This window comes from Arachis hypogaea, chromosome 10 (genome assembly GCF_003086295.3).
Source record: "Arachis hypogaea cultivar Tifrunner chromosome 10, arahy.Tifrunner.gnm2.J5K5, whole genome shotgun sequence".
Classification (NCBI taxonomy): Eukaryota; Viridiplantae; Streptophyta; class Magnoliopsida; order Fabales; family Fabaceae; genus Arachis; species Arachis hypogaea.
The window spans coordinates 2,992,437-3,007,949 of NC_092045.1; the positions used below are offsets into that span (position 1 = coordinate 2,992,437).

Genomic DNA, 15,513 nt, shown 5'->3' on the forward strand with positions numbered 1-15,513 from the left:
TGTGTTTTTGTTGAGAAGGGTAAATAAAGTGTTTAGAGAGACATGAACCCTATTGCCATACCTTATACCTAGGTAGGTAGGGTTACAACGTGGGCACACATTACATTTTGAGCTTCTCCAATTGCATAGATTTGCACAATCACAATGCACGTGGCTTCATCTTACTCAATATGCCTAGCTTTTTATGTTTAAAAAAATTATATCAACTTAACTAAAATGTTTTTTAGAGTGTATGTTAAAAAAAATTACTTTGATAAAGATACTAAAAATATTTTTTTAAAGATGTTTATATATATTATGATATTATTAAATATTTTTATTAAATTGGTTAATAATTTTTTTAATAAATTAGAATAAAATTAATTTATTATAACAATAATAATAAATTTAATTATTTACATTATAATTATTAAATTTAATTTGATTTGATCGATTTATACAATTTTAATTAAATTATGTTTAAATTTTTTGATAAAAAATAGATATATTCTTGATTTTTGTTTAAAAAAAATGTCAAGTAAATTTTGTAAATTAGTCGATTTGTTAGAATCTGATAACAATTAAGGTTATTGTTATTGTTATAATTGATTTTATTCTGATTTGTTAAAAAATTAAAAAATAACTGATTTATTAATACATTTAATAATAATAAAACATATAATATCTTTATAAAGAGACGTTTTATGCGTCTTTATCAAAAAATCCTCCGTGCTAAAATTATTATTGTTATAATTTTTTCAGTTGATAATTTAATATACATTTTTTTTTCAATAAGATCACTTAATTTATGGTCCAAATCAAACATGATTTTTGGAAATTACAATAATCACTTAATTTATGGGATATTTATTCTTGTTCTAGTAGTAGCGTGACAAAAACAAGGGTACTAGAATCCAGGGGAGGAGAGAGGGGGAAAAACAGAAGCAGAAAAAAGTGCGATAGAGTTTAGTTTTGAGTGAGACAGAAGGAGACGGCGACTTGTGTTGGTGTTGGTGTACCCAATTTACAAATCCATCAAAAATTTATTCTTTTTTAATATTAATAGTTTCTGGAGCAGCTGGAACGAACTAACTCATACTTACTTTATTTCTTATTTATTAATTATATAAGACATCATCGTCAAGAATGGAAAGGCAAATGTCAAACATGGTTTGGTTTTGGATGAAGATGAATTGACACGACTGGAACTACTTTCTGCACCTGTCATCACTTCCTTCTTCCTTCTTTCACCATTCACATGCATTCCACCTCTAAAGGTTCCTTCTTTCTTTCTTTCTTTCTGCTTCTCTCTCCGATCCTGGGGTTTCGTTGCTTCCTATTCACCCCTTCCTATGTGATCTTCAAAGTTTGTTTCTTTTCACTGTTTCACGCTTCCCCTTTTCAAATTTCTCACCTTCTTCGCCTCCAAAACGGTAGCTCAGCTGAAGATCCAGGTTTTTCATAAAACAGCGGCGAAATTAAAAATAAATAATTTGATAAATAAATAAAAATAACAACTTTGTTATAGCTGTCAATTATTTTACCTTATTTATTTATTTGAGCTGGTGCTGCTATGTTCACTGTTTTGAAGTGAAAGTGAAAAACTTTACTCTTGTTTAAGTTTCGAGGAGAAGGAACGTATCTGAAGAATGTTGATTTTAGATCTGATTGAAGCGGTCAATTAATTGTTGTTACACTCTTATTTTTTCGGTGCAAGTTATCTTTTTTCTATTGCGTGTTTTAATTCGCCTCTTTTTTCTATTCCGGAGAAAAAAACAAAAACTGGGTTTTTGATTTAAGGTTTTAGCTCAGTGTTCTTGCCAGCTGTGACTCTTGAGTTTTCTCATCTTCACTTTTCGTTTTTTTTTTTCCTTCATGCGATCCTTGTTCATGATTGTGCTTTTGTTGTAAGCCATATGATTCCTCTTTCGGGAATTGCTCTCGTTTAGCATCTTTTACTTTATTTTTTTTATTGTTATTATTTGTTGGAAGCATGGTTGGTGTGAGTGTGATTAAGGGGAGTGTTTAGTAGATTCTGGTATCTGAGGTTTTCATGCCATGATTGCCATTATTCTAAGCATGTGTTCTCTCATGTAGCTGATTCTTCTCTCTCCAATTCACAAATATTTTGCTTCTTGTCATTTTTCATATTGCACGTGCTTGAGTTTCTTGCATAAAATATATATCCCTTTTTTTTTATCTGTACCTTAGACTTTGGATTACAAATGTTAGAGAATATTAGGATATTTGAATAAGATTGATATGGATATTAGGCATTTATTATTTGATTGTTTTCTGATTTGTTCATCACCTGTAAAAGCATATGATTATCAAGTTTATTATTCTTGAGTTATTCACATGAATTCTAAAAACAGACATGGTAGCTTGAAAGATATTGTCTTAAACATTGGCTTCAAATAGCTTCAAAGTTCCAACACTTCCTTTTGTCTCTGCTAGCAGTTTCTTATGAAGGAGTGAAGACTGGATAAAAGACTGAATTTCCTATGAAGCCTCAATCATGGAAGTGGCTGGCGAGAAAAAAGAGTGGCTTGGCTGATGGGGTCTGTCCTCTTTTCTTTTACTATCATAAGGAGAATTTCTAGTCAGCAGTTTTTCATTCTGATTCATAGGCTAGCTCACTAAGTTAACGAAACATATTGGTGCAGGGAAAGTCGAGTTTCAAGATGAAACCTTTGCCTTTTATGGCAGTTTTGTGTACAGTAATGCTATTCATTGTGTATAGAACTACAAAATATCAGTATCACCAAGAAGAGGTACGAGATTGAAACCATTCTTTTTAGATGTCATCATATGTCGTTACTAAGAATCAGAATGTTGATTTGATATTTGGCTGATAGATATTTAGCATTGAAGGGATCAATTCATGTTAGTACTTTGTATTATAATCATGTCAGTATACTCATTTGATCACAAAATGTTCACTGATACGGGAAATAAGAGATTTAGGTTTTTTCTCCTTCTCATTAGTCACCATAAAACGGTATATGGTATTCTTACTGAGTGTGCTAACATAAGTTCTGTTCTGTGTTTATCACATGCCATTACCAGATAGACAAGAGATGGAATTTATGGGGAGAAGGAAAGGTACATACTTGTTCATCTGGTTGCCAACCAGCCTTATTATTTTTCTTTTTTCCAGATTTGATCATTGATGCATTACGATACAAAGGCTCTGCTGGTTTTATGGCTTTTGTGCTGCTGAACTATGATTCTTTAACCTCAGATATATGTCTATTTGTGTTCCTTATCTATTGGTACTTTTGATGGCATTCCAGGGATATTCTACAACTTCAGGGAAGTTGAGAGCCTTGCCGCAAGGTATAATACATGCTAATTCAGATCTTGAGTTAAGGCCCTTGTGGTCAAGAAGTAGTTCGAGGTCAAAGGTTAGCAACTTTGCACTGTTTTTCTACAGTTTTTAGTTCTATTGGTAAACCCTAATGGGCATTTTAAAAATTATTTTTCAAAAGTTGAATTGCTTCAGTAACTAATCTTGAATATTAAATTTCAGGCTAGTGCTTACACCAACCGTAACTTGCTGGCAGTTCCAGTTGGTATTAAACAAAAGCATAATGTTGATGCCATGGTGCAAAAGGTACTTGCAAGTTACAATGGTTCACTAGAATTTCAACATTGTTTTGAGTCAGCAAAGCTTATCCAATTTCATTGATTGCAGTTTCTTCCCGAAAATTTTACTATTACTTTATTCCATTATGATGGCAATGTGAATGGATGGAGGGACCTTAACTGGAGTAGCAAGGCCATACACATTGTTGCTGTAAATCAAACAAAGTGGTAAGTATGAGACTGGTCACTGGTGGCTGCATTTTTTGGTCTGAAAACTTTATTGTGAGCCCTTTTTTCACTGCTTAAGTTTATTTTGAAGAGATAATAAATGGGGCATGTCATGAAATGGATTTCTTGAAAATTGAAACATCTGACACAGTGAGCCAGTTATGTAAAATACTGTGGTAGTAGGAAGATTGTTTTGGCTTCTGTCTTCATACTGAAATCAAAGTCTTAATTTATTACAAAGTATGGGAATCTTCTGGTTACAGTTTGTAGATGATGATTGAGCAATGTACCATTGCCTTCTTTGTTGTGGTGGTTTCCTGAGATTTATTTTCTAAACTTACAATATCAATTTGGTTTTTGTCAGGTGGTTTGCTAAAAGATTTCTGCATCCTGATATAGTGTCTATTTATGATTATGTCTTTCTTTGGGATGAGGATTTAGGAGTGGAGCATTTTTCTCCTTCAAGGTATGAGTAACACATTTGTGGCTCTTTCTCTACTGGTGCCATTTGATATTTGAGTGCTGTCTGGCCAGCTTCTCGCATGAAATATTTTGACCGTTTGATATAAGCAGGAATTTATGGTTTGGGGTAAATGTGATACTAAAAAGTCCCTCTTTTAAAGAAAAAATGATCAGATAGTTTTGTTCCCAAAATTTTTAAAATTTTTAAGTTGGAGGAGGTAGACACTTAATTACCCTCATTAGATTATTAAGCATGGTTGAGATTGCTATTTGGTATGGTGGAAATAGAGGTTATATAACAGGCTTATACTCTTAATCTTGTTCTAATTTAAAGCATATTCATAACCTTTTTGGTACGCTTTTATACTCGTCAAATCAAAGAGATGGAATTGAATATGATCTTTTGTTTTTACAGATACCTTAAAATTATTAAGGAAGAAGGTTTACAGATATCTCAACCTGCCCTTGACCCAAATTCAACAGAGATACATCATAGAATTACAATTAGATCTAGAACCAAGAAATTTCACAGGTGACCTTTTATGAGACTATTTATAAGTTCTTGCTAATATATGTGTCTTGTACTTACACTATGTTTTGATTGATGCAGAAGAGTTTATGAACGTAGAGGCAGTACGAGGTGTTCAGATGCAAGTGAAGGGCCACCATGCACCGGGTAACTTTTATGTTCCTGATTGATCTTGCTCATGCATGTCCATGGATTGGAATCTTCTCCATATATTTAAAAAGAGAAATCATGCTATTGATTTTGTTCTGTTTTAGTTGACAACCTTGTAGTAGGCTATGCCTTAATGATAAAAGCAATCAACTTAAATCTTTGAGTATGAATGACACTAAGCCTTAAACACAACTTTTGTAGGTTTGTTGAAGGTATGGCCCCAGTTTTCTCTCGATCTGCCTGGTATTGTACTTGGCATCTTATACAGGTAATGTTTCCAATGTCCATACAAATCTTTTTGTAGCATGTCCAAATATTGAATCTAAGTTGTGTAGAAGACGAATCATGAATTTCTTTGAAGACTTTTTCTCCTCTGCAAGTTTTCCATCTTGTTACATATAGTGTGAATTACTGCAAATTTTATCTGAAAATCATCTTTGTCGTTTCAAAATTTCAGTTCTCCAGGATACCAAAAAATGATTGCTAGTTTGCTATAGGTTTAGACATGTGGCTGTGTATGGGTTTTCTGCCTTCATATATAGCCTTGTTTCTTTATGAAAAAATTTTGTAGTTCAATGTTTTCTCCTGGTTACCAATACTATAATTCATGTTTTCGGCTTTCAATATTGGCGACTCATAGTTATTGTTTGTGTTTTCTCCAGAATGATCTTGTCCATGGGTGGGGAATGGATATGAAACTAGGATATTGTGCACAGGTGAGCACTACACAACTTCTTACACACAAGTCAATTCCGAAATCACCATCATAAATCCATTCAATTCATTTGATATATCATCTACATTAGGCTGACATGCACTTATTTGTATGTTCTTGTTTCATTCTTAATATTTTTTGCAAGACAAGTATAGCTAATGAAGTCAATGTGATTTTTCAGGGAGATCGAACAAAAAACGTTGGAGTAGTCGATAGCGAATACGTTGTTCATAAGGGAATACAAACTTTGGGTGGGAGTGGTCCTGATACACAAAAGGTATTTGCCCCTTAAATACTAGGACATACCTCTTCGAATATAACCTTATTTGTTTTGGCCTCATTGTTTCTTGAACTAATATCTTTATTTCCCATTTTGCAGGGTTCAAGACTTAAAAAAACAACAACGGTAAGGTCTTAACTTTTAATTGACATTTGGATAGTTCTTCTCTACTAGCTAATTTCATGAACAATCCTAGTGTTTTCTGAAATTCACTTTCTTGATTGCTTTCTTCCTTTGCTTAACAGAGACAAGGTGGAGCAGCAATAGATGTGAGAACTGAGGTGAGACTTCTGAACTACATTAAAAAACAAAGTCTTGTTTACCATCTTACAAATGATTCTGTTTTTGTTTTATCGCGGACTAATTAGATACGAAGACAGTCGACGTGGGAACTCGAAACCTTTAAAGAGCGCTGGAACAAAGCTACGGCCGAAGACAAAAGCTGGGTCGATCCGTTTCCAAACAAGAGTAACCAACGGCGGGTAAGAAGACGGCGCAGTGGCTCGCAGTCTTAACTCTTTTAACGGTTCATTTAACTAATCCGGTTGGATACTTTAAGCTTCAATTCACAGGCATCAGCCATTTTTATAGGCATATAACTTAGTTTGTGTAGTTGAACACTTGATTCATTCAATTTAAAGGAAAAGAAATCACATCTTTAGTTATATTCTTTTTTGGTGTTATGGTCCAGATTTTCCTGATACCCTCTTTGTATGTAATTATCATGTATTCAGCTTCATGTGTTATCAATATATAGATCAAAAGAAGGGAAGAAAAATGTTTGCCATCTTTTTGTAGTGGTTGACTTTGGTTCTGGCGATATAATGGTCATAATGAAATTAAATTGAGGCATTGAATTTGGTGTTTGCCTTGTTGAAAAGAGAAGGGACACATTTGCAATCGTCTAGAAGGACATGCAATGCATGAAGGGCGTAAAGGGCACGTTTGTGTGGCTGCCACGCGATAATGTTCATTCATTCATATTAAACTTCTGGTTCAACCATTAAACTTCTAAACCAAATCATTATCTAGCTTAATGTTAATGGATATTATATTTAATTGTTTCATAGTATAATGTTCAACCATATTTTGTATACTCTGAAGATTAATTACCAACTATTAGTATAAAATATATATTAAAATAAGAAATATATAATGAAAGTATGTGAGATAACCATGTATATATGCTGCTGTTTGTTTTTTATAATGTTCAATATTATGTTTGAATATATATAGATAAGACTAAAATATTATATGAAATAATTAAAATAGTCATGTGATTCTAAATTTTTTGTATTAATTATAAATTAATTTAATAAAGAATGAGAGATTACAAGAAGAATTGCTCTATGAACTAACAAAGTAAAAATGATATTGAAATAATATAAGAAGGAAGGAATTATCCAGTCAAGTAAGAAATTCTAGATGTAGAGAAGTTTAAATTAGAAAAAATAAAAAGAAATAATAGTAGGATAATAAAAAATATCTTTGGACAAAAGAAACAAAATTCATAAAAAAGTTTGTGACTACTTTTCTAAATTCGGTCTTTATTATTGTGCTTAGTATCAGAGTAGACACAAAAATATAAAAAACTGTCCTGGAGACAATGTGTTCAGTATTCATTTCTCTTCTCAAATTCTTTCTCTATCATTGTCCTTCATAAAAAAATAGATACAAAAATATAAAAAACTGTCCTGAAGACAATGTGTTAAGTGTTCATGTCTCTGCTTTCAAACACTCTTTAAACATTCGTTGTTCATGTCTTTGTCTATGGTCTCCAAAAACAAATGCTACTTATGTGTATATCTATTATGGTCAATTTTTTTTTGTGTAAATGACATAAAACTTTTGATAAGTTATAATTCAAATGACATAGTCTTTCTATGCTCGTCTAGAGATCTCAAATTCAAGTTTCACTTTTAATTTTAAAAGAAAAAAAAACATAAAACTCGTATACTTAGGTTTGACCAAAATATTCTGTTCATATTATACCTAACAATCTGCACCATAAAAAAATAAAATAAATATGCATGACAATGTTTTGAATTGAACAGTTGAAAAATTATGCAATTACATATTAGCATCCAATCAAATTGCAATTTGTGTATGTTTTAATTCTAACTTCATTGCGGAAAGTCAAATTTAGACTCTTGACCCTTTCTTTTTCTTCCATAAATTCTAGAACATTTGAAACGCTTAATGTCGCTGCCCAAAAAGCCATTTGAACTGTGCGAGTTTCAAATATTTGACAGTAAAATCAAGCCAAATCCTCATATTCAGAAAAGATAAAATGTGCAAATCTCGATTTCAATTTTCTAATATACTAGAAAATTGGAAAGTTCACTTTCTTTGTTCATAAATCTGTTATATAATTAATTAAAATCCTTAAAAATGCTTAAACTGAATGAATATCCATAATGAAAAACAGAAAAATGTAGTAGTAGTTGACCTGTAACGTGTTTATAACCAAAACAATTAATTCATAATAAAAAAAGACTAACCTAAAGTGAATTGATTATATATAAAAGATTTAAATGGTTTAATAAAACATTTTTTATTTTTTATTATTGAGATTGTGATGGTATTTTTAAATAATATGGAGAAGTGATGTGTTATTTTTTGTATAGATAATCACAAAATTGAAGCATAGTTTTGTGTATTTTAATTTTTTTTGTTATACTATAAATTTGAGGGTTAGATTTATGGTTTATCATTTTTTTTCCACAAAACTGACCCACTAATTTATTTATCTTTTAAAAAAATTTTCAGCTCACACAATTTTGAGGCTCAAATTTTTCTATTATCCTAAATTTGACCCTAAGTTTTGTTTCCAAAAACAAAACTGAGCCTTCGATTTGTGAGTTTCAATTTAAAAAAAATATCTCCATATCTATAAAAAATACACCATTTTTTTATAATTGAACATAACAAATTTTAAACTTCCATAGCTAAAATAATTAGCCTCAATAAAACCATGCTCTATTTTTATTATTTACACAAATCACACAAGATGCCAAATACATATGAACGATGAAATCAACAACTAATCCGTGTAATTAAATATTTTTTAAAAAACATATTTTTCTTTTCTATCTTTTTAATGACAACGAAGTTGAAAACAGAGTCTCTCTCTCTCTCTTCTCTCTGTTTCTCTTGGAAGCTGCGTACTACGCTGACCAAAGACCATTCCTTTGTCTAAGTTGCTGCCATTTACTTCTTCGGCCTTTTCAGCCATTCCCTTGCATAAGAAGTTTCAAATTTTCTAACACCACCCCCAAATTAAAAAAAATAAAAAAATCCATTTTTTTATAGCCCTATTGACTTTATTCTCTGTTTTAGATCTTTGCATTTCTGTAGTTCCAAATTCCAAAGCTAGTTTCTTGGTAGCACCCTCCTCAACCTCCTCTCACAATGGCTGGTCGCTATGACAGTAACCCTTTCGCCGAAGAAGAAACCGAAGTCAATCCCTTCTCAGTAAGTCCTTTTCTGAAATTTAGTTTCTTGTGACCTGGGTATGCAATTTTTTTTATTCTATTTTATATTATTTTTGTGAAATTTTACCTGTTTCAGTGATGTTTCACACTCAACAATTCATGTATAACCCTTCTGGGTTTTGGGGTTTTGGAAATTCTTGTGCTTGGTTGATTTGTCCGTTGACTTGTTTCATACGATTGTTGATCCTTTGTGTATATGTGTTAGGAAGTTCAGTTTTTATTTGGTTTCATAATAAATAATTCTGTGAAGGATCTCATGTTAATTGCATATGTTTTGACCTCATGTTAATCCCTTGAGCTCAAATTCTACGTGATAAATTCTAGGCAATCCTTAACATAAACAATAAGGTCAAACATTAATGGTATCTGTGAGACTATGGTAGTCAGATATTAACATTGATGATTTTCTAATTTAGCTGTTTGGTGCTTGGGATATCTTATTCCTAGCTGGAGTAGTTTTGTGTTTACTTTCTTCTTAAGTTTGCTCTTTTTCATGGAAAAGTTGACTTATGGCATATATATTTGCTCCATATGCTCCTGCTTGATCCTTCAAATTTGGTATACACTAACAGGATCCGGCTGTAAGGGGTAAAGCACCAAGCCCGTCGAGTTATAGCGGTGGCGCATTTTACACTACAGTATGTTAAAATGCATGATTTTAAAAGTTGTGATTCGTGACCATAGGTGATTGATTATTCATCAGGGAATAATCTTGTTTGTTCAATTTTAGTTGCCTTTTGATGGTAATATTGTTCAAAGACTAGGAGGATCATGGATTATTTTCTAGTAAATGTTGAATGTTTCCGGCACACTTATAAGGGAAATTAGCTTAAAGAAAAATAGTTATCTTGACTATTTTTCCGGCTAAACTTCAACTTGTTTCCTATACCTTCATCCTAATGATTTGAAGTTGCAGAATCCTGGAAGTGTTGCCCCTGCCACCAATTCAAGGCTCAAACCACTTAATCCTGAACCTGCTGATTATAATTATTTTGGTGCGACCGTCGATATACCTCTTGATGCATCAACAGTAAGTAATAAAATCGAGATGTTTGAAATCTCCAATAATCTTTTTCCTCATTTATAATTATATCTCATGTATGTTGAAACAAATTTAATGTTGGTTTTCTAATTATGTCTGTTCAACATTAGGACTTGAAAAAGAAGGAAAAGGAACTTCAAGCCAAAGAGGCTGAATTGAGAAGACGAGAACAGGTTTATTTTGAGAATCTCATATCTTTCTGTACATGTTATCCCTGAGAGTTCCCTTAATGATTATGTTGATATTTATTTTCAGTTAATTCTGACTATATGAAACATTGTCTATTAAATTGGTGATTTCTTACTAACTATGTGTGCCTCAAAGTTTGCCTGTAATTTAATTTATATTGTTCTGTCAAATGTAGGAAGTCAGACGGAAAGAGGAAGCTGCTGCACGAGGTATTTTGCATTTCTTATGAGGCTTTTTGCGTTTTTTTTTTTTGGGGGGAAGGAGATAAGTTTCCTTGTCCTTGTATCTGATTGTTGCAATGTTGCCACTTCAGAATTCTATGAAGCTTAAACTCATGTTTCTTGCTTGGGGAATAATCTTCCATTACATTTTGTTTTGCAGCTGGAATTGTAATTGAGGAGAAGAACTGGCCACCATTTTTCCCAATCATACATCATGATATTCCAAATGAAATTCCAGTTCATCTTCAACGAATGCAATATGTTGCATTTAGCTCATTGTTAGGTATGTTTGCCTATCTTTTGACGGTATTGCTTTAATTTGCATTATCATGTTGTTTTCAGGCTAGCAACTCTTGAGGCTTTTTTCCTTTTCATCTCTTTTATGGCAGCATTGCTTTATTACATTTTGACCTTAAATAAATGTATCTATAATGTGTATTCTGCATGTTATGTTTTAGCAAATAATGATGAAATATTATTGATGCGATACAGGTCTAGTGGCATGCCTTTCTTGGAATATTATAGCTGTCACTGCAGCTTGGATTAAGGGGGAAGGTCAGTTTAGATGGGAGCAATAACCTTTCCAGGTTAACGAATAAGCTTGTGTTACATATCTGACTCTGCAAATTCCATGTGCATGGAACTTGTTCTTGTTTCTTGTAGGTGTAAAAATATGGTTTCTTTCTCTTATCTACTTCATAGCAGGCGTTCCTGGAGCATATGTCCTATGGTACCGCCCACTATATCGCGCTTTCAGGTAATTATTTCCTATGCTTACATGCATTAGTTCCACGGTGTTCCCCATTCTGATAGATCCTTCTGTTTTGCTTATGCTCTTGATTTTGAATCTGCCTTGTTTCTACTTTTGCAGGAAAGATAGTGCTTTGAATTTCGGATGGTTCTTCATGTTTTACATAGTAAGTTCACTATTATGCATAATGGTTAATGCATGTAGAGCTATGCTTCCAACATGGGATGGATTTCAATATTACTATCATCTTTTTTTTTTCTGCAGATTCACATTGGATTCTGCATCTTAGCTGCAGTTGCTCCTCCTATAGTATTCAAAGGAAAATCCCTGACGTATGTTTATATGTGTATACACTTCATATAACATCACTATGCCTATATTGCATTTTTTCCATGTTTTCAAGAGCCTGGTGTTACTCTTATTGTTTTGGTCTAATGTTTCGCGCTGTTTACTTGTCGATGCAGTGGCATTCTGTCTGCCATAGATGTGATTGGTGATCATACTTTGATCGGAGTAAGTAACCATTTCTTTTTCCTGCATGCTGCTTAATTAATTGTCATCTGTTAAACATTGCCAACATCATGTTTGACACAAACCATGTCACGTTGTTAAAGCGCATGCTGCGAAATCCAACCGATCAAAATCGTGTCTGAATATTTGTTTTGATCCATTTGCTTGTAGATTTTCTACTTCATTGGATTCGGATTTTTCTGCCTTGAAACGTTGGTCAGCATCTGGGTTCTTCAGGTTTGTTTATGCTCTTCAAAATTTTGAATCTTTTTTTTTCTTCTTTTAGGGTGACTATGTTCTTAGCACATGCTCACTATATATACTCCTTTGGTTTGAATACACAGCAAGTGTATATGTACTTCCGCGGCAGCGGCCAAGCCGCCGAGATGAAGCGGGAGGCTGCAAGAGGAGCAGTCAGATCTGCATTCTAAACACACACACACAGAGATGATATAGGCCTTGTTTGCATTTGGATTCATATTGTAAATTACTTAGCTGCAGAAAATGATTTGTGTGTTTTTTTTACACGTTGATGATGATTGTTAATTTGTTAGTGTTGTACTTATATAGTGGAATAGAGCAAACAAACATAAAGCCATGGCTATAATTTATTTTGAGTGAATCCCATATGTATATGTAGTTTTGGTTTACCATCAATGGATTGGTCTGGGTCGTGCATTTTCTCCCTTGCACACCAACATTTACTTCTCCAGCTGTGTACTGAGGTGAAACTCAGGTACAATTAACTTCGTATGAAGTTGATAATCAAAAGTCGATAAATAACAATTTAGTCAAATTTATTAAATTATTTAACAATTTTCAACTATCAACTTCACATAAAACTAATCTTACCTAAGTTTTCACTTTTTCAATTACCTCCAAATATTTTCAACTCGTCTTTTTGTGAATAAATACAACTCTATCGATGACCATAGATATTGGTTAGAAAAATTATTACCGGCTAAAATGTCAGTATAAAATTCTTTAATCATACATAAAAATTAAAGAATAATATGATTATAGATTAATTATATTATATATATATTAAAATCAATTATTAATATAAAATATATATTAAAATATAAATATATATTAAAAATAAATTAAATCACAAGTATATTAGATACAAATAGTATTTTTTATTAGGTGAAAACTCAAGTGCAGTTGATTTCACATGAAGTTGATAACTGATTAAATTTTTATCTAACTGTTCTCAACTATCAACTGTAGTCAATTGCAGCTGAATTCCACCTTTTTATTATCGATAAAGGTGTAGTTGTAGATATTTTCTGCCGGAAAAATTTTAAAAAAGAAAAATGAAAAGAAACGCGGTCTCTCATTTAAAGCCCTTCATGCCTTTGGTTGGAGTAGATACGTATATTCAATTATTCACATCGTTCAATTATTGAAGAAGATAGTACTAGCAGTACTTACCATTAAATTCGCATTATGATATCTCTATTCCCCCAAAATCCATTTAACATTGAATTAAAAAAAAGAAGAAAATGAAAATGAACGTATTAATATTTCTATTTCTTAGTTTTTGATAGTAATATGAGTTTTAATATATTTGACCGGTCGTTAACGAACATGGTCTAGAAAGTTTTATTCCATTAATGGAAAGAAAGAAAAGATAAAACCTCAAACAAAACGTGCCGTTTGGGAATGAAGGTTCACATATCACATCTACGACCCAAAACCTTAGTCTCTCCTCACATGCAATTTACAATTAATTATGTTTTAAACAACCAACAATAATATCAACTGATATGTTATTTTTATTTTAGTAAATAAATATTAATTTTATTATATAATTAATTAATAAAATTTATTTAAATATTTAAATTAAAATAATAAAATAATATAAAAAATTATTTAAATTAAATCTATTTTAATAATTTTTTATCTAAAAATAATTTTGAGTAATATAATTCAAATAACATTTATTTTATTATAATTTATTTTAATATAAAGATTGTTATACATAAATCGTTTAACACAAATTTATTTTTTATCAAAATTAAATTTACAAAATTAATTTTATATAAACTTTTATTTATAAACGGTAATCCAAACACATACTTAGATGTTTAACACACAAATGGAAATTAAAAATGACCAAAGTTTACATAAAAAGGAAGAGCAAATCTACCTCTAATATATCTGTCATATATATATAGTAAGCAAAATTACAGTAGTGAACAACCATATATATAAAAATAAAATCTCCTCATCATCCACAATATATTCTTTTTCCAAACCTATATAAAGCTAGAAATATCCAAAAGGGCACTCCCAAAACAAATCCACCGGTACCATCATAATTCATACATATATGTTTATTTATCTAAAAAGGGACTATGCATGCAAGAAATAACCATATATATGTAATTAAGTTTCATACACGAGAATCATTTTAAGTGATCTTAATGTTTAAGATATTTTAATAAAATTACTAAAATACCCAAGACATTGAAACACTTGAAATGTTTCTAACAGTATTCATGTATGATATGACTCACTCAGCAATAAGCTATGCACTTCTTTTTGCAGTCAATGGTGCAACCGCCTCCGCCGCCGCCTCCGCCGTAGCCCTTGCCGGAGCGGCTGTAGGAGGTGAAGCACTTAGCAGGACAAGTGATCTTCTTCTGGAAGCAAGGGCCTTTGTCTTTGCAAACAACGGTGGGCCTGACAACACCACCTCTGGAGTAACCACCACTTGGTCCACCGTATCCACCGCCATAACCTCCTCCTATTCCATTCCCAAACCCGTTTCCAAATCCGGGTATGCTGAACCCACCTCCTGGCCCAAAGAAGGGCCCAACACCACCTCCATAGTTGGGGTCATCGCCGCCACCACTCTTGGAGTGCTTCTTCTGTTGATCATCACCGGAAGGTTTGGATCCGGGTCGGGTTGCCAAAGAGGGTGAAGCTATGAGGAGTATAGAGAGCAAGACCAAGATGACTTTAAGGGTATTCATTTTTAATTTTTGCATTGTTCATTGTGTGAAGGGACTTAAGTATTTAAAGAGAGAAAAATGATGTATTAGTAGAACCATAATACTAAGTGTATATTAAAATCACCTATTAAAATCAGATAAAAATTTAAGTGTAGTCAATTTCACATAAAATTAATAGTTAAGAATTTTTAAATAAAAATTTAGTCAAATCAATCAAATTATCTAATAACTTTCAATTATCAATTTCATATGATATCAACTATATCATAAAATATATATTAAAATATAAATATATATTAAAAATAAATTAAATTATATATATATTTATAAATAAATATATTAATAATTAATTTTAGTAACTAATTTTAATACACTAATAAAATTTTTTGCAAGGGCGAATTAGAAAACTATGCAT

At 31.8% G+C, this 15,513-nt stretch overlaps 3 protein-coding genes and 1 long non-coding RNA gene across 10 annotated transcripts; 2 read left to right on the plus strand and 2 right to left on the minus strand.

Moving 5' to 3' along the window:
• The first annotated feature begins 819 nt into the window (after nt 1-819).
• LOC112714641 (uncharacterized) lies at nt 820-6,718 on the plus strand. 6 transcript variants are annotated; one of them, XM_025766275.3, is made up of 17 exons: nt 925-988; nt 1,111-1,256; nt 2,440-2,540; nt 2,646-2,753; nt 3,049-3,084; nt 3,276-3,386; nt 3,512-3,595; nt 3,677-3,795; nt 4,160-4,261; nt 4,673-4,789; nt 4,868-4,933; nt 5,138-5,204; nt 5,599-5,652; nt 5,833-5,928; nt 6,031-6,057; nt 6,177-6,212; nt 6,300-6,718. In XM_025766275.3, the coding sequence occupies exons 3-17, from the start codon at nt 2,484-2,486 to the stop codon at nt 6,444-6,446; spliced, it is 1,227 nt and encodes a 408-aa protein (XP_025622060.1). In that variant the 5' UTR covers nt 925-988; nt 1,111-1,256; nt 2,440-2,483; the 3' UTR covers nt 6,447-6,718. The 6 variants fall into 6 exon arrangements, with proteins under 6 accessions (XP_025622059.1, XP_025622060.1, XP_025622061.1 ...); XM_025766274.3 differs by having other exon boundaries at nt 820-1,256; XM_025766276.3 differs by lacking the exons at nt 925-988; nt 1,111-1,256 and adding an exon at nt 1,290-1,433.
• Nucleotides 1,061-1,653, minus strand: LOC140175925 (uncharacterized). Its single transcript, XR_011867038.1, has 2 exons — nt 1,524-1,653; nt 1,061-1,421 (listed from the first exon to the last, which is right to left on the minus strand). It is a non-coding gene; the product is annotated as an uncharacterized lncRNA (long non-coding RNA).
• A 2,139-nt stretch (nt 6,719-8,857) lies between the features above and the next one.
• On the plus strand, nt 8,858-12,846 carry LOC112714642 (secretory carrier-associated membrane protein). 2 transcript variants are annotated; one of them, XM_025766277.2, is made up of 13 exons: nt 9,057-9,405; nt 9,998-10,063; nt 10,342-10,455; nt 10,578-10,640; nt 10,832-10,865; nt 11,038-11,160; nt 11,370-11,432; nt 11,541-11,634; nt 11,749-11,794; nt 11,893-11,960; nt 12,093-12,141; nt 12,310-12,375; nt 12,483-12,846. In XM_025766277.2, exons 1-13 carry the CDS (start codon nt 9,343-9,345, stop codon nt 12,567-12,569), a joined length of 936 nt encoding a protein of 311 aa, XP_025622062.1. In that variant the 5' UTR covers nt 9,057-9,342; the 3' UTR covers nt 12,570-12,846. The 2 variants fall into 2 exon arrangements, with proteins under 2 accessions (XP_025622063.1, XP_025622062.1); XM_025766278.2 differs by lacking the exon at nt 9,998-10,063 and having other exon boundaries at nt 8,858-9,405.
• Nucleotides 12,847-14,287: 1,441 nt separating this feature from the next.
• Nucleotides 14,288-15,149, minus strand: LOC112714644 (uncharacterized). Its single transcript, XM_025766279.3, has one exon. The coding sequence runs from the start codon at nt 15,132-15,134 to the stop codon at nt 14,661-14,663; it is 474 nt and encodes a 157-aa protein (XP_025622064.1). The 5' UTR covers nt 15,135-15,149; the 3' UTR covers nt 14,288-14,660.
• Between the last annotated feature and the right edge of the window lie 364 nt (nt 15,150-15,513).